This window comes from Hemibagrus wyckioides, linkage group LG17, assembly GCF_019097595.1.
Source record: "Hemibagrus wyckioides isolate EC202008001 linkage group LG17, SWU_Hwy_1.0, whole genome shotgun sequence".
Classification (NCBI taxonomy): domain Eukaryota; kingdom Metazoa; phylum Chordata; class Actinopteri; order Siluriformes; family Bagridae; genus Hemibagrus; species Hemibagrus wyckioides.
This window is the reverse complement of record NC_080726.1, coordinates 13,142,106-13,169,619: the sequence shown is the minus strand read 5'-3', so window position 1 is coordinate 13,169,619 and position 27,514 is coordinate 13,142,106. Positions and strand designations below refer to the sequence as shown.

At 37.9% G+C, this 27,514-nt stretch overlaps 3 protein-coding genes across 8 annotated transcripts; all 3 read right to left on the bottom strand.

The window, feature by feature from the left end:
- Window positions 1-202: 202 nt before the first annotated feature.
- Window positions 203-5,484, bottom strand: zgc:113149 (uncharacterized protein LOC541363 homolog). 4 transcript variants are annotated; one of them, XM_058414247.1, is made up of 5 exons: window positions 5,332-5,484; window positions 3,886-4,081; window positions 3,297-3,734; window positions 2,677-2,724; window positions 203-2,549 (listed from the first exon to the last, which is right to left on the bottom strand). In XM_058414247.1, the coding sequence occupies exons 2-5, from the start codon at window positions 4,019-4,021 to the stop codon at window positions 2,113-2,115; spliced, it is 1,059 nt and encodes a 352-aa protein (XP_058270230.1). In that variant the 5' UTR covers window positions 4,022-4,081; window positions 5,332-5,484; the 3' UTR covers window positions 203-2,112. The 4 variants fall into 4 exon arrangements, with proteins under 4 accessions (XP_058270230.1, XP_058270229.1, XP_058270228.1 ...); XM_058414246.1 differs by having other exon boundaries at window positions 5,336-5,484; XM_058414245.1 differs by having other exon boundaries at window positions 4,523-5,467.
- Window positions 5,485-6,997: 1,513 nt separating this feature from the next.
- Window positions 6,998-15,920, bottom strand: zgc:101731 (SNARE_SNAP25N and SNARE_SNAP23C domain-containing protein). The gene is made up of 8 exons (XM_058413091.1): window positions 15,402-15,920; window positions 11,151-11,235; window positions 10,669-10,710; window positions 10,088-10,136; window positions 9,561-9,672; window positions 8,372-8,509; window positions 8,130-8,274; window positions 6,998-7,829 (listed from the first exon to the last, which is right to left on the bottom strand). The coding sequence occupies exons 2-8, from the start codon at window positions 11,220-11,222 to the stop codon at window positions 7,764-7,766; spliced, it is 624 nt and encodes a 207-aa protein (XP_058269074.1). The 5' UTR covers window positions 11,223-11,235; window positions 15,402-15,920; the 3' UTR covers window positions 6,998-7,763.
- Window positions 15,921-17,263: 1,343 nt separating this feature from the next.
- Window positions 17,264-25,997, bottom strand: capns1b (calpain, small subunit 1 b). 3 transcript variants are annotated; one of them, XM_058414145.1, is made up of 11 exons: window positions 25,842-25,997; window positions 25,345-25,420; window positions 25,191-25,227; window positions 24,904-24,999; window positions 22,780-22,837; window positions 22,220-22,284; window positions 22,020-22,088; window positions 18,177-18,255; window positions 17,934-18,050; window positions 17,790-17,848; window positions 17,264-17,689 (listed from the first exon to the last, which is right to left on the bottom strand). In XM_058414145.1, exons 2-11 carry the CDS (start codon window positions 25,389-25,391, stop codon window positions 17,663-17,665), a joined length of 654 nt encoding a protein of 217 aa, XP_058270128.1. In that variant the 5' UTR covers window positions 25,392-25,420; window positions 25,842-25,997; the 3' UTR covers window positions 17,264-17,662. The 3 variants fall into 3 exon arrangements, with proteins under 3 accessions (XP_058270128.1, XP_058270129.1, XP_058270130.1); XM_058414146.1 differs by having other exon boundaries at window positions 25,714-25,855; XM_058414147.1 differs by lacking the exon at window positions 25,842-25,997 and adding an exon at window positions 25,629-25,768.
- Window positions 25,998-27,514: the final 1,517 nt, after the last annotated feature.

Here is a 27,514-nt window from a genome sequence, read left to right as displayed (position 1 = left end):
GCCACTCATCAAATTACAAAGTGGCCACTACCTACGTCTTGAAGCATCATAGAAGCGGGTTTGGAAAGTACCAGCAGTCTGCATCACACATCTATTTACTCAAGACAAAATGATTATTCTGCTTTATTCCAATCTTTACAGTAGTTTTTACAGAAAAAAAAAAAACATTTAACAGTGTTCATACTATTGGAAGAGCAACCAACAAGGAATCAGTGGAAGCTGTATGAAAGGTATCCTTATTGAGCACTTTCAGAATCATATATCATATGGCACTGGTAACTACAAAGAGGAAATTTCTTTTAAATACAAAAAGTAACCGCTTCATAATTAAAGGTAGTTAAAGGTCAACAGTAAAGGTTAGAAAACCGGCAAATTTACTGAAAAATGTGGTCCACACAATGTCTAATAATTCAGATAAGATCTGAGTTTTAACATTTGCATGAGAAAACAGAAGTTTGAAATGTTAGTAAGTCACATATAAAGAACAAAAAATAAAAAAAAATCAAATCAAATCAAAAGACACTATGACGTACATAGTGGCTAAAATACCACAAACTGAGCATTTCAGATAAATAGACTTGTTTTAAATTCACTCATAATTTAAAACTATTACAGAAGCGTACTTACATTGCATCATTAAATAAAGCTTTATTCAATTTAGAATAGGCGTGTCTTATCACTGGTCCGAACAGTCAACAGGTTTCAACAAAGAGACAGCTCTGATCTGAAAAACAGTTTGCTGAACTAATGCTACTTTCCAGTTGTTCCATACCAGCCTTTCCACATGACTCCATCGCTAGATGTGGGAGAGCTTGTTTGAAAAGGCTCCTGCACACAAAGCAGTATTAGTGCATTTATGAGTCCTGTGATCACTATGAACACTGAGAGGGAGGTAGCTGAACGCTGTAGTGGACTTTTATTATATACTCCTGAGGCATATAACTGTACTGTTTATTTAGTTCAACAGTCCCTCCTTGTTCTCCAGAGAACATCCTATAGCTTAAAGCTGAAGTGTATAGACTAGTGATGGGCACTAATGAAGTATTCATTGTGTAACAACATAACCAGTTCAATTACCAACTCAATGGGGAAAAACTGAATTGATTAAAGCATTGCCATGCTTGGCTTATAGCAGATGTGAAAAAATGTGCTGTCATTTTCAACAGGGGCTATATGAGGCAGACATGCGACCACATATTTCTCAGCCTGCCGCTCTGGTGATAAAACCAAACAAGGCATTGCTTTAATCTTTGAGAAAACAGGGAATGTTGAAATATTGTCAGACTTTAAAAATACAGCAGCACTACAAAAACACATCATTTATCAATATTCATATGTGACTTCCACATCAGTGCCAGAAGAAAAAATTGTACTAGGATAGCAGAGCACCTTCACATAAAGACACTGAAAAAACAATCACATTTAGAAACTGTTATTTATATGGTGGCTACTACAGTACCAAAAACTGAGCTCTTTAGATAATTAGACTTTTTTTTACTTTTTATTCACATTTTTGAGTTAGTTTGAGTCAGTTGGTTAAATAAAAATTCGAGTTGGTGAATATTAAAATTCAGCATACCAACCATCTGCCACATTCATGTTGGATTAAGCATCTCTGGAAAATGTTTTAATGGAGCTTTACTGAATTTTGTCCCTGAAGATGCTTCTTGCACCCAGATATGCCCAGTTTTACATAAATCCTAGGCCATGTAAGAAATACAAAATATCAGTGAAAAAAAAAAAACCATTACTGTAGGCAAATAAATAAATCCAAATCAGTTACATTTTGATATGAATCAGTAAACAGAATGAAATAATATATTGCAAGTTTTTTGCAATATAAAGCATAGTATGGTGCTACTCCAAGCATGACAGTATAAAATTATAACATTATTGCTGTCCAAGTCAGTTCGAATTGAGTCAGTTGGCTGTGGTTCTTGCCACTGAGCCTGACAGTTATAAAAATGCAGGATCTTAAGTGAAGCAAAATATCTAAAAGAAAAGTGTTTACGTTAAAGATTAAATAGCTTTTTATAGGGTTAAGTACTTGACAACAAATTTACTCAAAATGCCCATCACTAGTGTAGAGTACATTTAGGTGAGATACAGGTGCTATGGGTGACCTTTAGATTTGTCCTGCATCAGTGCCAGTGCACTGGAGGAAAAGTCACGTAGTACATGCAGTGTATCTCTCTGCAGACGCAGTGTGTCCCGTGCATACTCCTGCTGTGTCTGCACTAGCCGCTGCACAGACTCGGCCACTGACTCCAGTGAACGTGACACGGTCCCTATCAGCACGGTGGTGGCTTGTTGCTCCTGTAAGCTGAGGGAGGCGCTCTTGGCGAGATGCTCCTGCAGACTTCCTGGGCCTTGCGATCCAAGACGGGAAACAGATGCACGGGAAGTGCTTCCTGCATGGTCTGTACTATTGCTTGATTCCTTCGGCTGCGTTTCAGTTTTGATAAGGTCTCTGTCAGGGGTGGACAGGTCAGGGAGTATCTTGTTTGGATTAGACTGATATTTTGCGTCACTGACTCCAAGGCCCTGGTCTGATGATGGAGGAAACACAATAATATGTATGATACACAAGAAATCAATGATGGAAAAGGTTTAAAATAAGCTAAATAAAAAAGCACAATGCTGCTTCTATAAAAAGAATAAAACACTGCATGTTACCTTCTGTGCCTGATGGTTCGAGGTCAGTGAGAGGCACTGCAGAATCATCTAGACCAGTCAAGAACAAGAAACACCTTATCAAAAAATGCACTGAAATTGTAATCCTCAAACCTTCACAATTAAAAAACAATGGAGATTTTCTTTTGAACCACAAAGTACTTGAGTTTGCACCCTGAACCAAACTTAAATACAAAAACAAATTTTAGTTTTTGTTCTAACAGAAAAGGGCTGCTGTAACTAAACAGAGTTGTTAGACCAAAGGATTAAGGGAAAATGTGTGAGCTGATTTACCAATTGTTGTTTGATACTGCACTTCAATTAATGTAAAACACATTGAAAGGCACAACAATAACAAACAACAAATTTAATGTAATTAGGGATTAGGAATTAAGGATTAATACAAATAATCTTAAATATAAGTCTAATATTAATCTTGAACTTTTTGTCTAATAATTATCTTGAGCTTTTGTACTTTATTTGTTATGTTCTGTTAAGCTGCTTTGAGACAATGACCACTGTTAAAAGTGCTATACAAATAAAACTGAATTGAATTAATTACTGATGCTATAATTTGTGAATATCTGTATCTAGGTTATATTTAGATTAGAGGATGCACTTACAACTGCAAGGTATATCCAGTGGCAGATCTGTGTCTCCTTTGCTGCTCATGCCAGAGTGGTGTGGCATAACCTGAGGCTTGATGGGCAGCCTGCCGTTTGCTGTACCAGGAATGTGCGGTGGTATCGCAGAGGCACCTTGGCTGTCCTCATCCTCATCTGCAATACTATCTGACACTGGGAACTTCTCCCCTGGTCCAGCCTGGAGGATCTGGTGCACCATTCTCTCTACAGGAGAAAGGTCGTCGGTAATGCGTGCAGCAGAGAAGCCGGAAGCTCTCATGGCTGCCACCTTGCGTTTGGTGTCACACTTGAGATCAGACCACTTCTTCACGATCTCGATGACCTCTCTGTGACACTCACTGATCTCGTTGATGCGAGCTGTGAGAGCGGCCCATGTTCGCTTCTTAACATCACTGGAGACTCCCTGATTGAATTTACCTGTTTGGAGGACATATATCCATGGCACAGTGTTTGACATGCATGGTGATGGACATGGCTCTATGCGTACACCTAAAACATCAAAAATGGTGAAGAAAGGCAAAATGCCACTGATGCTTAACTAGGTTTGAGAATGAATAATCATACTGACCCACCAGTATGTGGCGATTTCTCTTCACCTCAGTCAGCAGAAGTTGAACCTCAGAAAATGTGAAGCGTGACTTCCGTTTCTTGAAGTTTGCCGATACAACTGATGATCCAATAGATGAAAAGGGATCTCCAGACATCCTTGTTGTACCCTCTCAGCCTCTGGACATTAAGTCTCTTCACCATTAACAGCCAGGTACCTATAATGAAATATTTTTTTTTTTCTTTATAACAGAGATACCTCTGCTTCTCGGTCTGTGTACTGAATAGCATTCCCATTTTCTGAGCTGTAACGTACAAAGTGATTCTGATATCAAAAATGACGGGTATTGGCTTGATACCACATTGTGTGCTGTGCTCATGTGCATGATCTGCATCACGGTAATCGCTCAAGTGAACTGGATTGGAAAATAGGTCGATTCTAATCAGATTTGAATCCAATTATTTGATCAGCATCAGTCTTGGTGTTCAATAACAGATCAGGTCATTCTAGTTATAAAATTTAACAAGTACAATCTAAATACATTAACTGGACTTTTTAAGGGTGACAGATGATTAACAAAAAAAACAAAAAAACAAAACCTAGATGGATCATACCATTTTAGTTTTAATAAGATTTTCTCATGTCGAAATGAACTTACAGATAGAATGGGCTGCATCTAAAATGCTGACAGTAAACTGGAGGGATGAAAACTGTATCAGGTCGACTTTTAATGCATCACTAACCAAAACAAAACAAATACAAAAGGAAGAAAAGAAGCGGTTGGTGAATGCCACGTTGTGCCTTTTCGTTATCTGTTCATGAGAGAATACAGAGCCTCAGAAAGACAGATGAGGCTCAGGAAGGAGGAAAGAAATGATCCAATGCGAGGAGACTTTTACGGGATGGTTTTGCTTTAAAAGATCTGCGTTCATCCTGTAATCATGACACACACACTCTCTCTCTCTCTCTCTCTCTCTCTCTCACACACACACACACACACACACACAGCGCCTCTCCAGTGCTTCCGGTTTCTTTGTTGTGAATGTGTGTTTGTGTGTCAGTGTGTGTGTGTGTGTGTGTGTGTGTGTGTGTGAGCTAGCGGTGCTGCAGGCTGCGACAGTAAAACATGGAGACTCGGACAAAACGCCATCAGGCATCCCTGCATTCAGTCTAGATCAGACCTACATGAGCGAGTAATAATAATAATAATAATGATGATGATGATGATGATGATATATGATGTTGTTTTAACGATGTTCAACAAGCCGGCTACTGCTACCAGATAGGATAGCTAAGCTAGCTACTGCTCCAGCAGTACCTGATATTGCTTTATCCCTAGATGAGCTAGCTAGCGGACCGCTAACGAATGAGTGTGTTATTTTTTTTCCTTCCCTGTGAACGAATATTCTTCTTTTTTTTTTGCGTCGAGGATTTTGAACACGTATTACAAATAAACTTTCTAATTACCCACACAAACGCTCTATGGTTGCCGTGTAATAGTCAGCGAATCGATGAAAACACCCTCGAGTACATATCCAAAAACTTCGTAGAGGAGCTCCCCTGTGTCGCGCGCGCACACTCTCTGTTAGCTACGTCATTTTTTTTTTTTCGCCCAGTGCGCACGTTCACTCGCGCACGAGACAAAGAGCGCCCTCGCGCGGTGTTGCGTACCGAATAAACTGCGCTGTGTTTCTCCTCACACACTAACGAACAGGTTACAGACTTTTATCAGTTTGTTCATTCAGACAGCACTTAAACACCGAAGAATTTTAATGGGCTGCACTAAAGTTAAAGCTATGTTACTGGCTAGCCAATCAGATTCATTCTGACTGACAAAAATATCAACAACGTGATTATCTTTACTTATCTAATACTTGAAAAATCCTTCAATTAAAGATATGTAATCATATAGATAGTACATATGTGAGTTTTTACATTATAGCTAGTCATGTAGTATATTAAGCATTATATACACTCATTGACTTTGATGTTTGGCCTACATATACACTATATTGCGAAAGGTTTTGGGACACCCCTCCAAATCATTGAATTCAGGGGTTTGGGCTCGGTCCCTTAGTTCCAGTGAAAGGAACTCTTAATGCTTCAGCATACCAAGACATTTTTGGACAATTTCATGCTTCCAACTTTGTGGAAACAGTTTGGGGATGGCCCCTTCCTGTTACAACATGACCGCACACCAGTGCACAAAGCAAGCTCCATAAGCACATGGATGAGTGGGTTTGGTGTGGAGGAACTACACCGTTGGGATGAATTAGAGCAGAGACTGCGAGGAAGGCCCTCTCGTCCAGCATCAGAGAAATGGTCAAAAATTCCTATAAATACACTCGTAAACCTTGTGGAAAGCCTTCCCAGAAGAGTTGAAGCTGTTATAGCTGCAAAGGATGGCCAGGTCACAGGTTCTGCTCTAATTCATCCCGAAGGTGTTCTATCGGGTTGACTCTGTGAAGTTCCTCCACACCAAACTCGCTCATCCATGTCTTTATGGTCCTTGCTTTGTGCACTGGTGTGCACTCATGTTGGAACAGGAAGGGGTCATCCCCAAACTGTTCCTACAAAGTTAGGTGCATGAAATTGTCCAAAATGTCTTGGTATGCTGAAGCATTAAGTGTTCATTTCACTGGATCAAAGGGGCCAAGGACAACCCCTGAATTCAATGATTTGGAGAGGTGTCCAAAAACTTTTGGCAATATAGTGTCTGTGTAAAGGCCCTCTCAATCATCTCCTGTTTTTTTGAGGACAATTGAGTTTCATGTGGTGCAAACTAAACGTGAGACTATGAAATAAATTGGTTTATTAAGCTGAAGCTGTCAAACTCGGAGCATCCATTTTGAATCGTGTCTCATCTCAGGTCATGGAGCATCTCCGCAATTCAGCTTGCTCTCCAGCAGATGGAGCTAATGAACACAAACTGTACCACTAGTGTAAATGGTGTGTGTATTGTGAGTGGAAAAGGAAACGTTCACCTGAAATTAATTTATTACGTTGAAATACAACCTTTTCCAACAAAGGCTTTCCCCCTCCAAACCCCTTTCCCCAAGAAATGGTCATCAGTTCAATAATTTGTTTTAATCACATCAATAAAGCTTTTTATTTTTACAAAATAGAAAGCGGTGTCATGGATCAGTGATTAATCATCAGTGAGCAAAACAGGAAAGTCCAAAGTAGAATGTTTAAACAGCTATTCATGACAAATATAGATAGAGTTTCACATGAAGCGTTGCATCACAATGAATGAGATCATCATCATAAAACAAGCACTCTCTCTATTACTTAGCTTTACAATGTTTTTAACAAACCAGGTCTTATTTAGAGTCTGTACTTTCCTATGTTTAAAGATGAGTAATTAGTCTGGCTATTTTAACTGTTCACATTTTCATGGAGTTCATGTAGAAATTTAGTCTTTGCACATAATTCTTTACCAATATATTTGCTGTCATTCACAATTATTTAGGATATTTATTATATAAAAAAATGCTGTAAAAACACAACATAAAAAACACACAGTAGTCAGCATTTCAATTTATCTTTTCTCATCTTTCCTTGAAATAGGAAATTCCTCACAAAGCATTTTGGAAAAGCACACTACAATGCAACATTTTTTCCTTTTAATCGTTTTCATTATTAAAGAGTCACAGAAAAGCACTGACAAAACTGAACTGGTACCTTTTAGTAAAGACACTGATAGCTGTTGGCATGTTGCTGTTAATGAAATATAGCTATGATATGTGAAATAGCCACTGGGTTTTTAGACAGTTAATATGATAAAAACTAAATTAATATAAAATGACATTAGTAGTTTCATCCACTTGGAAAACTGTGACAGATGAATATGAATACACAACAAAGAATCGTAACAAATGATAATCGCTCATCTGGGTTTACCTCGCTATTAGTTTGGTAGCCCTCTGATTGGCCTCACTGATGCGAGAAACATTGGCAATAGCCTACAAAAAGACAAAAACAGAGACAGTCATCTATTTAACTGAGTGCCGGTCCCTGTGCTGAAAGTATTGGAACAACAAGGCTATCTGATCACCTAAAAATTGGGTGGTCTGCCACTAAAGATGCTAAATTGTTTAAAACAAAATATCAGGAAAGGAAAGCTGAAATTGTTATCTCATATTTATCTTTTGATTGCAAATACAAATGTCTTCAGTGAATGGTATAAACATAAGAATCGGCCCTGCCATTGCAATACTTTTAGGAGGGACTGTATGCATAGTAAAATAAAATTAGATACAGACCTTAGACTGTATGCGCTCAATCTGCACATTCTGCGTATCAATTTCGTTGCCCATGTCAAGTGCCATGCTTCTCAAGTTGCCGAGGATGCTGCCCACATGGGCCAGGTTCTCCTCCATCTCATCCTCCCGTGCATCATTTGTCACTCTGGTGACAAAATCAAATCACTGATGGCTGATCTACAATTAATTATAGCAAGAGATGTATGCTGTGTGTCATTTTAAGAAAAGTAATATTTTAGCACCTTCTGATGTATCCACCACTCATGGTCATTTTCTCTCGCTCATCCACAATGCGTGATGAAGGCTGACTAGATACCACACCATCCTGATTATTACCCCAGACCTTCTTATAGGCTTCACTCGCTTCAAGGTTCTTCAGCCTGGAAAGTTCCACAAAAGAAGATAATAAAACAGCCAGTAAAAATTTCTAGTAGGACCTTATTATTACGAATACTGAAACATTAATAAAATATTGTTGACCACTGACAGGTGAAGTGAATAACACTGATTATCTCCTCATCATGGCACCTGGTAGTGAGTGGGATATATTAGGCAGCAAGTAAACATTTTGTTCTCAAAGTTAATGTGTTAGAAGCAGGATAAATAAGCAAGTGTAAGAATTTGAGCGAGTTTGACGAAGGGCTAAACGACTGGATCAGAGCATCTCCAAAACTGCAGCTCTTGTGGGGTGTTCCCGGTCTGCAGTGGTCCAACAGTGGTGAACCGGTAATAGGGTCACTCACGGCCAAGGCTCAATGATGCACATGGGGAGTGAAGGCTGGTCCATGTGATCTGATCCAACAGGCGAGCTACTGTTGCTCAAATTGCTGAAAAAGTTAATGCTGGTTCTGATAGAAAGGTGTCAGGACACACAGTGCATGACAGGTCAGGGCTGTTTTGGCAGCAAAAGGGGGACCAACAGAATATTAGGCAGGTGGTCATAATGTTATGCCTGGTCAGTGTATATCGGTGGTGATTCAGTTTTTTATCTTTCTACAAAAGGTATCATATGTTGTTTCCTATCATATATGTGTACAAAGATGTATGGTATCAGGTGCACCCTCAACCATGTAAATCTTGTGAGTTATTGTGTGTCTGCATATAAAATACACTGGTGATAATGAAAAGGAAGATTTTATATATATATATATATATATATATATATATATATATATATATATATATATATATATATATTCTCTCTTACTGTTTTATATTTGCACTTACTGTTACAAGAAATCAACAAAATGATTCATTAATTAAACATCAGTAATGACTAAAATAGGCTGAACCTATTGGACATGACTCATCAATAAGTTCCTGGTGGGGGAGAATCTTCCTAACAGAGACAAGGGGGATAAAATATTCCTGACTAAATATGAGTTGCACAGATATGCAACTAAGTACAATCGCTTTCCCGTCTGCACATACTTATCACATGAGCACAGGCCACAACATTTGCCAAGGTCTGTGAGATTTTTCTCAGCTTCTCTCATATCCTGATTTATCTGGTCCAGTCCCTCTTCGATCCGCTCCAGTTGCTCTGGAATACAGAGATTTGCTTGTAATTATGAAAGAGACATATCATTTAAATGGGAGGGATGTCAATCACTATTCAATACACACTATACATTTCACACAGTTACAGTATGTAGAGATTGTGATATGTGGTTTGATATAAAAATATACTTTTTTATCAAAGCTTTTTATTTTCTAACAATATATTAACTTCAAATAGTCAATAGTCTTGGAGGTGACTGTATAGCCATTTACAAAGTCTACAATCAAAATAATGATCTGAAATTAAGTCAAGTTCTAATTGAAATCACTTTACAATGCCCTGTTACTTCTACGACACGCTGAATTTTTGAATGATTATCTAAATCCTCACAACTGATAAACTTAGGAAAGTATGTTTGTGAAGACATGTTGAACAGAATGAATCGTTATTTCATTACCTCCTTGTTCGTCTAGCATGACCAGTGTCCTGATCCCTGCATCTTTACTCTGTTGAAAATAGAAATCAACACGATGCAACATTAAAATATACAATGTATTTTCTGACATTAATAGAATGCTATTAATCGTTAGTAAAACCTGACAGGGATATTAAGCATGCAGTATGATTTAATATAATGTTGTTTTGTTCCTGGTTATAATAATGTGTGTGCCTTTATATAGACATCACAGGTGCATGGTGTTTGGTCCAAACAGCCTGTACAAATGAGCTATTTTACAGGAAACAAAGCCCATGAGCCATTGCCCATTCAATTCTATTATAACAACGTGTCTCAATACATAAAATGGCATTTCAGAGGCATGATAATAAACCTTGATTACACACTGAAGGGGAATGCTATTTTACATAACCTTCACTTTCTCTTCACTTTAATATAGAATGTGAAAGTATGCTTTGTTTTTGCTCAGAAAAAGCTTTGTGATGATGTGGACAAAAACACACGTTCTCAGTTAGAAATGGACTATCATGGAGACTACAGTAGATAGATACATTGTGAAAGATTATAAATTAGTCCCTCACCTCCTCTAGCAGAAGCTTCATGTTTCTGGTGACTTCCAGGGACTAACAGACACAGGAGAGAAGAGAGAAATCGAGTAAACTTCATAGGGAAAACTAACAATGTAAAATCAATAGTGAGTCGCAATGGTGTTATTAATTTCACTGAAACCAGGCACACTGGTTGGTGCAGTTCATGACAGGGTCTGTCATTTTCCCTGCTGAGCAGTGATAGATCAGACTGTGAATAGATCAGACGGTCAATAACCTTTACTTAATGGAGCATTAGAGGGGATGTCATTTCCGCTAGACTAGTCTAACATACACTAATTAATCAAACATATACTGACACATAAATATTTCACTATGGTAAGTTTATCTCACTGGTGATGTCAAAGACATGCTTCATCTTTCCCATGACGTGAATACACTCTAAACAATTCCCTTCTTTAATCAATTTGTCAACACTATTACAGTAAAAGTTTCCCTATTCCTGCTGGCATTACCTCATCTGTCACCTGATTGACCCTCCTGTGAAGCTCCGTCACCTCAGATCTCAGGGGGCACTCGGCAGCCATCTTAGGCGTCGTGCTACAGTGAAAGTAAACACAAGGGAAGCACAGTTATTCTTAGAGGGGCCTTCAAAGTGGCTCAGACTGGAAGGTGTAATCGGCCTGTTATAAAGGATGAGAGCACAGAACACTTGATAACCTCAATGCTTAAGTAAATAAGTCACCAGCAGGTCTAAACCTACTGCAGGGACTCTATTGCAAACAGCCAGACTCTGCCTCCCACTGCAGTTGTCATTTATTAATTGCTGGGTAAACAATGAAGTCGAAGAAACACGAAAGCATCAAGGATGGTGACAACCTTTAATAAACTTAAAACAAATTGTTGTTGAAAGAGTGCATTTAAATAGCCAAACAAAGGAAACAAATGGAAGTCAAGAGAGAATTTGCTAAATAAAGGCTCTGCTCCATTTGTTGCATAAGGATACACGTTTGAGTAAGGTTATTTAGAGCAACAAATTGCTAGGTTGTCGTTTTTACTTAAGATGTAAACACGGAAATCAATTAACTATTTGACGAAAGCAGAATGCAATGAAAATGATTTCCTTTATGTTATAAGGAAAGCTATGACCAAATTGCCATGATAATACCTGATGAGCTCATTGGGCAGAAGACCATCACATGAAGATGTGTACCTCCAGGACATTTGGTTTAAAATAAAAGCAGTCAGTTTAGAATATACAGACCAGGAAGCATTACATAAGCAAGCACAAACAAAAGAGCTGGAGATGCTGTTTCTGAATGTAGGTATAATTACTTCATAATTACAGACTATGCTTTTACCAAGGCAACATGCAAGGCGGCTGACTTTGTAATTAAAAGGGTTGTTTCTATAGGTTTCACCCACCAGTGATCTACTTAAATACTTTAAGCTGCAGTTTTGCCTCATATTCATTGTTTCATTCAAATGAAGTGTGGATCCAACTAAGCCATAAATGAGTTAGTTATAAATACTTTATAAGTATGCTTTATAAATATATACATACCACTGACTGTACTGTCTGTAACAATGTTTGCTACAAAATACTGCTTAAAATGATTGAAAATATAAAATTGAGAAGGAGGGTCTGCTTTGATCTCATTGAGGTCCAAAATTTTAGGGCTCACTATCTTAAAATAATGGAACTGATCTAACAGAAGTCTACAATTCCAAGGTCTTGCTGTACTGTAACCAAATGTTCAGGGCAAATCCCTGCCTTTGATTAAAAAACCCCAAAGACCACAAAAGCATGCTTTAACCTGGTCTTCAAGTTTGATTGAAGGGAATTCTTAATAAATTTCATTTAATACTTATTTCAAATATGGTATATATTATATAAAGCATGCATATTATAGTAAATGACTTTCCTCAGTAACATACTGTGTTAATACAAATAATACACACATTTTAAAACTGCCTATGAATGTGTCTGTTCCATATTATGGTCATATGTTCTGCAGGGCTCTGAGAGGTTTGTTAAAAATCTGTAGAAATTTTGATTCATACGTCATAAGTGTTGAGAATTTTTGTGTATGAGGAACAGTGGTAGAGTAGCTGACTCACAGTTCTAATGTCCTAGGTTCAATCCTAATCTCAGGTTATTGTCTGTGCTAGGTTTTCCTTCCTCCTCTTTCTGCATGGATTTCCACCTACAGCCAAGCACATCAGTAGGTGGATTGGTTTCGTTCATCCTTTTTTAGCAACAGGCTAGCCAACTAACTGTGGTGAGTGATGTATATTTGAATATGTGTGTATATTAATTGATCTAAATCAAATACTTATATGTTTGTAAGTATATGCTGTACATAATGCTACCCCAAGTTGCAATCTCGTGTTGAACACAGCATAAATTGCCCCTGGGTGTGAATGAGTTTGTGAATGGTGCCATGCAGTGGACTGGCATACCACTCAGTGTGTATTCTTGCCTTGTACCCAGTTCCTGGGATAAGGTCTGGATCCACTGAAGCCCTGACCTGAATAAAGCTGTTACTTGAATAAATGATGTGGAATAAATAATGTTCAAATAAATGAATTGTATATGTATTTACATTGTCACTGATAGGCAGAGGAGGAGAAACCCCAGAAACACTAATGTGCCTGATATTTAGTCTACATACATGCACACAATCTCTGTGAATTTAACCATGGGATGATTGATAGGCTGGTTGAGCGTTTCATAAACTGCTAATCCCCTGCTTATGTCTGTATCACTCACGCCTTACCTTATAACTTATATCAGTTGTATATTGCCAAACTACTTAATTGTGTAGGTAGTGAGACCCCTTATGTCAGTTCACAAACATAAGGATTAGATAAAAGGCAGACAACAGCAAATTCTATCCTGATTTTGCCTCATATAGAAAACAATTTTTACAGTAAAGCATAATGGTCATAGCATAATGCTTAGAGTTAACACTTGATGTCTTGGTTGCGTTTCTGACTAATGTCTGCTCACTTAGTCAATAATCTGAATATGTGCCATATTCATTTCATTTTTTATTAAAGTTTTAATAGTGCTCTAGGAAATGTTTGGGTTTCCAGAAGACCTGGACATTGCTTCAGTTTTGATAGCTCATTACCCATGATGCTGTTTGTTAAGGTACGTTCTTGAACAAAATCTGGAGCCTTCTATGAATAGATGTATGTTTTTTAAGATCAAGTGACACTTTAATTGCACACAGGTTGACATTCAACTAATTATGTGATTTCAGCTCATCCCAGCTGGATGCACCAGAACTAATTTAGAAGTTTTAAAGCAATGGGGTGCTGCATATTAATAAAGCACAAATTTCATGCTTTTCATTTACAAAAATTTTTGTAAAAAACAAAACAAAAAAACATACATACATAAATAAAGGGTTTGGGTTATTTAACCAATTCAAGACAGATAATCCCAATTATCACATCATATAATATCATATTCATATCTATTCATATCTATTCAATAATTCTATTTCCAACTTGTAATACTACAAAATGTAAAAATGTTCAGTGGGTAATATACACTGATCAGGCATAACATTATGAGCACTGACAGGTGAAGTGAATAACACTGATTATCTCATCATCATGGCACCTGTTAGTGGGTGGGATATATTAGGCAGCAAGTGAACATTTGGTCCTCAAAGTTGATGTGTTAGAAGCAGGAAAAATGGGCAAGCGTAAGGATTTGAGCGAGTTTGACAAAGGACCAAATTGTGATGGCTAGACGACTGGATCAGAGCATCTCCAAAACTGCAGCTCTTGCGGGGTGTTCCCGGTCTGCAGTGGTCAGTATCTATCAAAAGTGGTCCAAGGAAGGCACAGTGGTGAACCGGCGACAGGGTCATCAGTGGCCAAGGGTCATTGGTGCACGTGGAGAGCGAAGGCTGGCCTACAGACAAACAACTGTTGCTCAAATTGCTGACGAAGTTAATGCTGGTTCTGATAGAAAGGTGTCAGAATACACAGTGCATGACGGGTCAGGGCTGTTTTGGCAGCAAAACAGGACCAACAATTTTTATTAGGCAGGTGCTCATAATGTTATGCCTGATCAAGTGTATTAGCTCTCAATTTTAGGTTGCATCTCCTACACACAGATTCAGGGTTCGGACACAAAACAGAAACCAATCTGAAAAAGTGTGGTTAGATCAATCTTCGCCCTCATGCACATAGTCTAACAATGTTTTCTTCTAATTTGTATCCATTAGCAATAGCACTGTGGCTCATTAAGACTCGTGTTATAGTACACACCCTTCACCCAGGAAGCATCATCTCATGCATCAAGTCCCACAAATACCCAGCTGAAAAGGGCAAGGCGATATTCCTGCGAGTGTTCAGCATACTCCAGGGCATAATATCTCGCTATATTATTTTTAAGACTGGCTTGCACACGACCTTAATGCGGTTAACGGAGGGATTTAATGTCCGTTAGACGTTTGACCAAATGCTTTCAGTAACTAACGATGATGACGTGAACAGACATTTAGGAAAAGTTCACAATGAAGTAGACACAGTCTTCATTAGTCCATGATGGAGGATCAGCCATGACAACTGGGAATGATCACGATGTTTTTAAAGAGTTAAGAGGAAAAAAAGTCAAAGAGAACGAACTCACACGACCATCTGCGGCTCAATATCCTATTTGTCGCTCATACGTCTAGCTATACACTAGAATTAAAACTATTCTGAATCTACAAGTTTTATGGAAAAAAAAATCAAAGTCTTACCTCTGTGGGAAACGCAAAGATTGTCCTCTTTCACTTCCACAGTTTACTCACAGTACAAAACAGCTGTTCTGCCAAGCGCCTACAACACCTGTGTTTGCTCAGTGATCTGATTTTAATATCTGCGGCTCATCAGCAGCCGGTTTTCTGCATCTCAGGTAAATCTGAGCCCCGCCCTCTTGTCGGGCCATTCTACTATTGGCTGTTGTTTTCATCCGCTACCACAATCATTGGCTAATGAAGTGTCAGTTTCAGGCTCGTGTGGGTTTGACTGCTTCTTCTTCTGCAGGAAGGGAAATAGCCGTGAGCGTGCTGTGTCTTGAACACGAGTCTGGAGCTGAACTGTACGTGCATACATAATATATTCACCCTATTGTATAAATGCTCAGATGTAGCCCTCATAGGAGGCAAATGGTAGGTTTTAGAGTTTATAGTGTGTATTTATATATAATATTCAAAAAGCAAAATAAGTTTGGAAATGATTTGTTTCATGATTAGGATTTTCACACAGCCTACATTTCTGAAACCTAATAAAGTGTGTAGTTGTCTACTAGCAAACATTGCACTAATCTCTATTTTGGGAGTGTTCATATTGCTTTATGTTTTTTCAATTAGATAATTTCCTAATATATATATATATATATATATATATATATATATATATACACACACACACACACACACATATATATATATATATAATTCGCGGTTCAAGCACTAAGCTCTAGATCTCTTTCTTCCATCGATTTCTTCTATGATATGCATCCTACCAGCCAAACCAAAGGTCTAGAGATATAGTCAATAAGTAGTGCTGCTTTCCATTATTCAGGAAAGCATGATGGGCTGATGGTGGCGCTATAGCACTGTGTTTTGGGCACGTCTAAGAATCCCGTAACTATAGAGACAGTAATATTTATTTCCCACATTATTTCTTGGCTAAAACCAAGCAATCAACCAACAAACACACAAACAAAAAAGGAAATTGGATTTTAACCGATTCGTGGTTCTTCCTCAAACTGTTCCCACAAAGTCTAAAGCACATTATAGTATAGTATACGCAGACCAGGCATAACATTAGGACCACCTGCCTAATATTCAAATATTCTGCTGCCAATACACCCCTGACCCGTCATGCATTGTGTGTCCTGACACCTTTCTATCAGAACCAGCATTAACTTCTTCAGCACTTTGAGCAACAGTAGCTCATCTGTTGGATTGGATCACACGGGCCAGCCTTCGCTCCCCACAGGCATCAATGAGCCTTGGCCGCCCATGACCCTGCTGCCGGTTCACCTCTAATGGACCACTTTTGATAGGTACTGCAGACCAGGAACACCACACAAAAGCTGCAGTTTTGGAGATGCTTTGATCCAGTCGTCTAGCCATCACAGTTTGGCCCTCAAATCCTTACGCTTGCCCATTTAACACATCAACTTTGAGGACAAAATGTTCACTTGCTGCCTAACATATCCCACCCTCTAACAGGTGCCATGATGAGGAGATAATCAGTATTATTCACTTCACCTATCAGTGTTCATAATGTTATGCCTGATTGGTGTATGTATACTGTAGGACAGGATGTTTCAAAAGCACATATGGACATGATGGTCACTATTCTTGACCATATAGTGCTCTGATATACCAACAGACATGACTGGGAAGGCACCACACAAGAAGTTAAAATATAACTTTGGTGGACATCCATATGCTAGTCTTTGGTTTGGTATCAGTAACATAATTAGTAGAAAAACATGGCCATCAAATGACCAAATGGTCTCTGCAGGCATATGACAGGGTTGACGTTACATGATCCTCATTAAAACTGTGTGGCATTTCCTTGTAATTACACACAAGAGTTTGTGCTCAACCTTTGTTACCTTATTTATTTTTTGAAACATAAAAACAAGAACAAGAACATAACTGATTGAAGTGGACATTTAAGCATCAGCCTCCTGATTCTTTAGGCCAGGTCTTTATCTTAGACATAACAATTTGGATCTTTTAGCTTTGACCTTTAGATATTATGAGATAATTGGCCATTTGATATTTTCAAGATAATTGCATCTGAAATTGTTGAAATTATTTTGGATTTGTTAAGAGATGTACAAAGATTACACATTTTTTAAAGTATATAGTTTTATGGGTTTAATACAAGTTATAAGATACAAAAAATGAGACTGTATACCTATAATGATTAATAAAATCCAAAAAACTTGTAGTCATGGGTTCACTGTTGAAGTGAGACAATGATGATTCATTTTTCTTTAAGAGTACATAGTCAGCTGCAGCCACTGGGAAAATAAAGCAGGGGAGAAGATAAAGTAAGATAAACATATAAAATATAAATATATAAAAAATATATAGCCATGATATAATATATAGCACTCATACCTCCTTCAAGTTGACCCTGACAGTTCCTGAATTGTTCTTGTCAAGCGTCTTAAAAGCACCTGCATATGAACATAAATGTCTCTTATTAAGTCATGTCCATAAAAATCAGATTAAATGTCATTCAAAGGAAGAAGACTGACTTACGGCACATTGCATCCAATCGCACCAGGCACCCAATATAATTGTCAAAGTCCATGTTGCCGCTTTCATCACTGTATCTGCGAATGAGCATCTGGAAGATATGATCAGATAGAGGAAAACCTGGGAGAAGAGAAGTAGTGCAAATGAGAGAACACATGTTTAGGTGCAAGCTGGGATAAATCTATAATGCAGGTATAAAGACAATTTATTTTCAGATAATTCACTATTGTTGACGGTCACACTAACCTGCTGCTTTGAAAGCTGCAGGCAACTCACTGGGCCCAATCGTTCCAGAGCGATCTGTATCATATGACTTATAGATGGCCTGTACCAGACAAAGCCAAGTTAAATTTCAGTGCCATTCTATACTTCTATAATAAAATGTGTATGGTACATTCTATATGGATTATGTTAAATGGTATATGAATTATTGTATATAGGTGGAATACATTCCACACTGCAGATTTAAACTCACAGTGAAAATAATCATTACATAAAATGAAACATCAAAAATTGAAAAATGATTTAATAAATGAAGAAGGCATAACATAATTAGTATAATAAGGTTAATAAAGTGCAGTAGAGTAAGCATCAGTAAAACTTCAAGTCTTGTGGTAATGCCAGTAAAGCAAAATCTTGTTGTGGATTGTGTCAGAGCCTGCAATCAGACTCAAAACTGAAGATATCCAAGCATTAACTTCCATGTCATTTATAATTTTACAAAGTGTCATTTCAGTGCAGTGGGTGGCCTGAAGACTAATTGAAATCTTTCATTAAAATTTCATCATTTCAATTAATAATTCATTATTTGTTTTGATTCAAATCAACACTTCATTGTCCAAACACACTTAATTGTCCAAAAACACACTTGACAACAAATAGGCCACATATTTGTCTAAAATTATTGAGAACTAAGCTATTTTCTTTAGACAACAAATGTAAAAGCTGCTGTAGGACTATGAAAACCCCATGTCAAAATGCATGTATGATTATTCTCAGTCAGCGACTAGATAATGAGCTTGCTTTAAAACACTGCGGGTAAAAATCAATAAAGAGAGCTACAACATCAACAGCTGAGCAACTGGACAAGAAAAGAAATTTCTTTTTTCCTAACCATAATGGTTATTAAGCTAATTCATTTTTATGTTTATGCAAAAAAAGAGAATGAAACAAATGCATTTTTTTCAGTCAAGAATTTTGTAATAAAAAATTTTAGCTTTCGAGTAAAACACGGTTTATTTCACTATGAAAGATTTTCAAAAACTTTTTGAAACCCTTCTCATCCACTACACAGTGTGCTGGTTAATCAGAAGAGCACATTCAGCCAGAGACTGAGACTGATCACTTCCAAGTGTAACACTGAGCGCTTTAGGAAATCTTTCATCCCTGTGGCAATTAAACTGAACAATTCCTCCCTTTAAGTGTTGGGACATTTTCATGTGCAATTTCATTTGCAATAATTAATAATGGGTGCTATAGTAATTACAGACCTTTCATGCACATTACAATTTCACCTTTATCTATTATGTACAATTTTACCATTATCACCTGTTAAAATGATCACCAATTTACAATCTTTTTGTGCAATACTACAGTTCAACACTATTATTTGTACAGTATTTGTATTTATTTATTCTATTTTACAGTTTATATAATGGTGTATATATTTATTTATTTCTCTCTTATATTTTTATTAGATTATAAATATTTCTCTTATATTTTTTATTTTAAATTTTTTTATTTAATTATTATTTTATTAATAAAAAGTATATTTTTATTAATTTAATTATATAATGTGAGGTAACAAAGCAGGGTGAGTTGATCTAGCAAGTGAACAGCAAGGGAAAAGAGATTCAAGTAACACACTGGTGCAGAAAGCCATCCTAGGCCTAGGGCCATTTGGGTAGGTATGACTAACATTTCACTGATGTCGTGGGAAGACTGCAGGAGTAAACTGCATTAAATATGTTAAGCTTCATGTGCTCAATACCACAAAATTTTGCTCAGAACAATGGGCCTTACAAAACTACATCACACCCATTAAACAACATAACACAAACAGAACAACAAAAATATAGCAATCCTTTTAGAGTTTGCTTAATTACCCAAATTTCTCCACAATGTATTCATTTTATGCATTTAATGTACAATACTCATCTCTTGGAGCTCAATTACCTTTAAGAATCCAAGAAGTCAAACTCATTGCAAATGCTGTTGATGATGCCTTTGCTGCCTTGAAATCTAATCCTTTTGGTTACTGTTGTTTGTAATTTGTATTCCAGAAATACTATTAAGATATACTACAAACATGAAGGAAGCTATTGAATATATATATACACTATATTGCCAAAAGTATTCGCTCACCTGCCTTGACTCGCATATGAAATTAAGTGACATCCCATTTCTAATCCATAAGGTTCAATATGACGTCGGTCCACCCTTTGCAGCTATAACAGCTTCAACTCTTCTGGGAAGGCTGTCCACAAGGTTTAGGAGTGTGTTTATGGGAATTTTTGACCATTCTTCCAGAAGCGCATTTGTGAGGTCACACACTGATGTTGGACGAGAAGGCCTGGCTCTCAGTCTCCGCTCTAATTCATCCCAAAGGTGTTCTATCGGGTTGAGGTCAGGACTCTGTGCAGGCCAGTCAAGTTCATCCACACCAGACTCTGTCATCCATGTCTTTATGGACCTTGCTTTGTGCACTGGTGCACAGTCATGTTGGAAGAGGAAGGGGCCAGCTCCAAACTGTTCCCACAAAGTTGGGAGCATGGAATTGTCCAAAATGTCTTGGTATGCTGAAGCATTCAGTGTTCCTTTCACTGGAACTAAGGGGCCAAGCCCAGCTCCTGAAAAACAACCCCACACCATAATCCCCCCTCCACCAAACTTTACACTTGGCACAATGCAGTCAGACAAGTACCGTTCTCCTGGCAACCGCCAAACCCAGACTCGTCCATCAGATTGCCAGATGGAGAAGCGCGATTCGTCACTCCAGAAAACGCGTCTCCACTGCTCTAGAGTCCAGTGGCGGCGTGCTTTACACCACTGCATCCGACGCTTTGCATTGCACATGGTGATGTATGGCTTGGATGCAGCTGCTCGGCCATGGAAACCCATTCCATGAAGCTCTCTGCGCACTGTTCTTGAACTAATCTGAAGGCCACATGAAGTTTGGAGGTCTGTAGCGATTGACTCTGCAGAAAGTTGGCGACCTCTTTGCACTATGCGCCTCAGCATCCGCTGACCCCGCTCCGTCAGTTTACGTGGCCTACCACTTCGTGGCTGAGTTGCTGTCGTTCCCAAACACTTCCACGTTCTTATAATACAGCTGACAGTTGACTGTGGAATATTTAGGAGCGAGGAAATTTCACGACTGGATTTGTTGCACAGGTGGCGTCCTATCACAGTTCCACGCTGGAATTCACTGAGCTCCTGAGAGCGACCCATTCTTTCACAAATGTTTGTAAAAACAGTCTGCATGCCTAGGTGCTTGATTTTATACACCTGTGGCCATGGAAGTGATTGGAACACCTGATTCTGATTATTTGGATGGGTGAGCGAATACTTTTGGCAATATAGTGTATATTTTTAAGAGTTGACTGTGCTATGACCATGATACTATTCAAATCCGTTTCGAAAATCTAATCATTTCATCTCGTCATTGAAAGGATTATTCCACATAAATCCAACAAACATGCAAGCACCTATTATGGAAACAACACACTAACAATAATCTCAAACTAATGGACGGATAAGACAAAACATAGTGCACACATAGCACCGAGTTAAATGTTGTAAGTTACGGTAAAATTTTGTTTTGTTGCGACTAATATTACAAGTAATATTACAACTCATTACTAGTCACCACCTGGCCATCATACAAATTAGGTGATATTGTTTTTGAAGGGAATTGACACAAAGAATGATCACTCAAATGTTTTATTATTATAATTTTTTTTTTTTTACTAAAAGACAAAAAGCTGCAGAGGTATATATTAAGCTGCTATGTCAAGACTACTTATGTCCCACTTGCTTGGAAATGATGAATTCAGGTTAAAAGGGAAAAACGTAACACAGCTCTCTTACCTGCCACCTCTTTATATTGTTCCACATGTATTTGAATTCTGTAAAGCCCAACTTTCCAGAGCTGTCACTCTGTGTGAGGAGGGTTAAGGCAATAAAAATAAATTCATACCTGCTGTAGCAAAACAAGCAAACTCTAACTAAAAAGAACAATGAAATCTTTGCTCACATTCTGAAAATGTTATTAGATTATGAAAGGATACATCCATTACTGCCACCATGCTCCTGCAAGACTCAATTGAGAAGCCATCAGTCTTTAGGTCAGCATCTAAAGGTATGGACAAAAGAATATTATATTAACCAGTTTGCTGAACATGGCCGTCATCTTCATCCTTATAATCACTGTTGCAAAGAGAATTCTCATTCTACAACATAATTTCAAGCACTTTCACAAAACACTGGGTCACATCATCTCTCGACCTCTTATACATTTAAGACTGAATCTGTTTCTACTTATTACAGACAGTCATTATGGACAACATACACACCACACCCATCAGGCCCCAAACAACATGTCTTTTCATGATGAGCAATTATGCCAATTTGTTTGTGCAATCATTTTACCCTGGTAGTACTTTGTTTGTTCCTCAATTATTTGCCAAGTTTACTGACTCTAAACATAGATTGTTTTCTCAGCTGTTTGCTATGCCAGTTAAATGTAAAGTCTGTCTTATTACACTAGAAAATGTTTCTCCTTGCTCTTTTCAGCAACATTATTTTGGATAAATGCTAATATTCAGTTTTAAAATTACACTAAACTTACGCTTGGTCAAAATCTTGTTGAGGATACCCATCAGCTCATTAGGGCTTACTTCCATATCCTAGAACAAAACAAAAAGAAAAACAAGAGTGAAATGCCAGGCCACACAAAGAGCAACTGCCTGATTGAAAACACGTATTTAGGTGGCTGACCTATTTATGACATACATATATTTCATGGTTCTCTACTGGAGTAGACGAATAATTTTAAAAGTTAACAAGTAAATACTTTAAAATGGCAAGGTTTATCAATTATACTAATAACGCAATACACTGCTAGCAAATGTACGAACAGATCTCTCGATTGTTATAGATAAAAAAATATTCTGGAATTTGTTAAAGACAGGGTTTGTAATTTAAACTTTCTTTTTCCTGAACGGCACTATATTGCTAAAAGTTTTGGGACACCCCTCCAAATCATTGAATTTAGGTGTTGTTTTTCAGGGGTTGGGCTTGGAAAGGAACTCTTAATGCTTCAGCAATTTCATGCTCCCAACTTTGTGGGAACAGTTTGGGGATGACCCCTTCCTGTTCCAACATGACTGCACACCAGTGCACAAAGCAAGGTCTATAAAGACATGGACTTTGGTGTGGAGGAACTTCACATGAGTCCTGACCTCAACCTGATAGAACACCTTTGGGATGAATTAGAGTGAAGACTCTGAGCCAGACCTTCTCGTCCAGCATCAGTGCCTGACCTCACAAATGTACTTCTAGAGGAATGGTCAAAAATTCCCATAAACACACTCCTAAACCTTGTGGAAAACCTTCCCAGAAGATCTGAAGCTGTTATAGCTGGAAAGGGCGAGCCAATTCCATATTACGTTCATATTCATGTAAAGGCAGATGTCCCAGTTTTAGAATTTCTCAGAGTCTTCGCTCTAATTCATCCCAAAGGTGTTCTATCAGGTTGAGGTTGGGACTCAACTTGGCAGGCAAGTCAAGTTCCTCCACATCAAACTCACTCATCCATGTCTGGTGTGCAGTCATGTTGGAACAGGAAGGGGTCATCCCCAAACTGTTTCACAAAGTTGGGAGCATGACACTGTCCAAAATGTCTTGGTATGCTGAAGCATTAAGCATTCCTTTCACTGGAACTAAGGGGCCAAACCCAACCCCTGAATTCAGTGATTGGAGGGGTGTCCCAAAACTATTGGCAATATATTGTATCAAGGTAGATAATTCTTCCCCATTAAAATTTAACCTAAACAGGCAACAGTTGTTTACTTTAGGAAGAATGTGATTTTGACAAGTCCTAAGATTTGATAAATTCTGAGTTAAAGCAAAGTTTCTGACTAGTTGTGAAAGGATGAAATGAATAATCTGCTCATTTTTATCAAGCCCAGACAAAGGGGGAAAAAAAAAGAGATTTATCTACTGGTTTATCTAAACCCCAATAGTGTGTTAAATCACATTTTAAACCTTGAAAATATAAATCACAAATCAAGTTTTCACAACAAACATGCAATAGGTTTTCCAGTGTGTTTTGACTTATTAAAAAAAGAAATAAATCAAAAGGAACACACAATTACTGAATCGTTGCGAGACGTACCATGAGAATGCTGCATCTCACACACAAAACCACCCATTTTTAACAACAAAACTCTCTGAGCTATAAAGTTAATCTTCATTACAGTGGCAGGAATGTACTATATACGGAGAAACCAGTCAAGCTTCATAACCAGAATGACTCGTGTGTTTTTTCCTTCTCAAGCCACTCCCTTTGTTCTAGGAACAGACTTAAAACAAACTCACAAAGAATGCATATACATATGCTGTCCATCATCCAAAACAAAAAACAAACAAACAAAACAATTGTTCTATTAAAGATGGAAAAAGTTGATCAAAAGGCAGATCAGTCTTATGAACAGCATCGGGTTTTGTAAATATATTGTAAATATAACTTTTCTAGTTTAATATGTGAAAATGTTTTCATTTTACAGGCCGTGAGGCTTGCCTTTACATGCATGGAAATAAGCGGCCAGGTTGGCTCTGTGTGGCTTGAGGGCATGTTCGCACGTGCAGCTGACATGACTAGGCAAGCTGATCAGTCCATATAGCATTTTATATTATGTATGAACACTTTTAAATGAATTTATATCTGTAAACAAAGGTATGAAGGGCTTACATCTCCAGCGAGCTGCTGGAAAACTCTGCGGAACTGCTTGTCCTCTTCGCTCTCATTCGACGCCTGGAGAGCTGTTGCGGGTCTCCGGGGAGGTGGCTGTGGCGAAGTCAGAAAATCCACTATTAAAATCACATGCATGCTCTTCAAGCTCGAGTACAGACAAACTATTTTCTTTATAACTTAAGTGTCTTTAGCATTATATATATGTGTGTGTGTGCGTCTGGGTTAAAACAAAAGTGCAGTTTGGCAACGATAAAAGATATAAAATGGATATGACAGTAACTTACTGGATCAGAAGGAACAAACTGGCCGGGATCAATATTGCTGTGAATCGTATGTTTGGGACAAAATACATGTGCTGTTAGACTGAAATGCATTAAACATCTAGAAACAACACAGATTTCAAAGTAAGACAGAAAAGTACTCAAAACTCAAACTCACCTCACAACATCCAATATACCTCCCACTACTTTTTTGGCCCAAAACATGGTGGTGACGGTGCAGACACAGGATAGATCTATAAAACATTCATTAATTAATTCGTATTTATAATCGATTACTGAATTCTAAAACAATCCGTTAACTCTCCAACATAAATATTTCATTTCCTGTTTTAAAGGTGGAGCAAACGCAGTGTAGTAGTTTACACAGCCGCTTTGGGGAAAAAAAGACATTTAAACGCTATTTCGGGCTTGAAAAGCAGGAAGAACCGCAAATAATCTTACCGAATTAACCAACAGACTAATTAATTGCGTTAAATTCGAATAAACATGAAAACAGCAGGGCAGAGCCTCGAAACACTGTACACACCAATGTAGCACAAACTTTTCCCACGAAGGTTCAACTTCCTCTACCGCGGTGACGCGCAGCACAAAGCAAAACGTAGCAAAAAAAGAAAGTTTTAAAGCATCGGGATTTCAAATCTTTGTAAGACTTACTATGTCAGACGAAGACGAGTTTCTACAGTAAGCCAAGTGGTGTTCTGTTTCGACTGTAAACTTGCCCGTCTAGAAACTCGCTCATTAAAATGTTCCCCGCCCTAAAAATACACTGAGACTCAGGGTCCTGTAACCATACTTACTGAACTACAGTGCAGTGAGCTCCTGTAGATCAGCGAAGGCTGTGGATCCTAGAAATTTTAAAACCCTTAAGAGTTTTTCAGTCCTTTACACCAGTAAATGTTGCCCTGTTAGGCTCCAACAAAACCATTTTTTGGAAGCTAAGAATCCTTAACAATCCAATAAACCCTTAAAGTAGTAAGTGAAAATTACTGTGAGAGTGTAGGCATCTTTTTAACGTTGTAACAAATAAGTGAGGTGTGTAGTGTTTTACAGTAGTCTCAAAATAGACTAGGGTTATAGGTATATAGATATTCAACCCTAACCCTAAGAACAGTTTGGGGATGGCCCCTTTCCCTCTTTCCAACATGACCGTGTACAAGTGCAAAACAAGGTTCATAAAGACATGGATGAGCAAGTTTGGTGTGGAGGAACTTGGCCTGCACAGAGAGGCCTGCACAGAGTCCTGACCTCAACCCGATAGAACACCTTTGAGATTAATTAGAGTGGAGACATCCAGTCTAGTTGGAACAGGAAGGGGTATTCCCCAAGCTGTTCCCACAAAGTTGGGAGCATGAAATTGTCCAAAATGTCTTGGTATGCTGAAGCATTAAGAGTTCCTTTCACTGGAACTAAGGGGCCAAACGCAACCCCTGAAAAACAACACCTGAATTCAATGATTTGGAGGGGTGTCCCAAAACCTTTCACAATAGTGTATGAATAGGATCTGAAAGGGAGTTACTGTCAGCTGTTCATGGAAGAGATTAAAATAAAAGCATACAACCTAAATCACTTTATGCCAGGGGTAATAACAAAACAAACATAAAATAGCATAAAAGCTAGACTTTTGTATCCTATTGTTTTGCTTAATAAATTTAAAACTCTGGCCCAAAACATACACAAAAAAGATAACTTTAACTATTGCTGAATATATCTAAATATATACCAATGATAATATGAAATTCTTTGTGTTTTATGGGAACATTACATTTTATAAGGAACACTCCACCAGGAACATACTCCAGGCTGTTGGAGGTGTAATAATGGTGTGGGGAATGTTTTCTTGGCACACTTGCCTATTAATACCAATCAATCATCGCTTGAATGCCACAGACTATTTGAGTATCATTGCTATATGAGCCTGTAGCACCCACCCCTAGCAAATTCTTCACATATATAATGCACATTTTGCACAGCTTAACTGTTCCAGTTCACAGTTGCTATGGTTGTCCATAATCCTGCACTTTGATTCTACAGTAAATACTTTAATTTTACATAAAAAATGTCATATTTACATTTATTGCTATTTGCGCTTCTGGTTAGAGACAAACTGCATTTCATTGTCTGTGTACATTGCACAATGACAATAAAGCTCATTGTTAAGCAATTGGATAACTGTCTTGTTATTCCAAACTTGACTGAAAAAGGCTTTTCTTTTTGTTGAGAATCTTTATTGTTCCATGAGGGTGAGGTGAAAGGTTATGATTATGTTGTAATAAGTTATAATAAATCAACAATGCATGATTTTATCTAATAGATTTTTTCCAGAAAAA

Bases quoted from the DNA above. Each gene is read 5' to 3' on its own strand.
- capns1b (XM_058414145.1), bottom strand. From the start codon at position 25,391: ATGTTTTGGGCCAAAAAAGTAGTGGGAGGTATATTGGATGTTGTGAG. The intron at 22,089-22,219 runs GTATCCTTTCAT...CTCCTCACACAG, and splicing joins GCATGGTGGCAGTAATGGAT to AGTGACAGCTCTGGAAAGTT. The intron at 18,256-22,019 runs GTAAGAGAGCTG...TGTCTGGTACAG, and splicing joins ACAATATAAAGAGGTGGCAG to GCCATCTATAAGTCATATGA.
- zgc:101731 (XM_058413091.1), bottom strand. From the start codon at position 11,222: ATGGCTGCCGAGTGCCCCCTGAGATCTGAGGTGACGGAGCTTCACAGG. The intron at 9,673-10,087 runs GTAATGAAATAA...TCTGTATTCCAG, and splicing joins CATGCTAGACGAACAAGGAG to AGCAACTGGAGCGGATCGAA. The intron at 8,510-9,560 runs GTATGTGCAGAC...GGAACTTTCCAG, and splicing joins GGCCTGTGCTCATGTGATAA to GCTGAAGAACCTTGAAGCGA.
- zgc:113149 (XM_058414247.1), bottom strand. From the start codon at position 4,021: ATGTCTGGAGATCCCTTTTCATCTATTGGATCATCAGTTGTATCGGCA. The intron at 3,735-3,885 runs GTCAGTATGATT...TCCTCCAAACAG, and splicing joins AAATCGCCACATACTGGTGG to GTAAATTCAATCAGGGAGTC. The intron at 2,550-2,676 runs GTAACATGCAGT...CTCCATCATCAG, and splicing joins CGAACCATCAGGCACAGAAG to ACCAGGGCCTTGGAGTCAGT.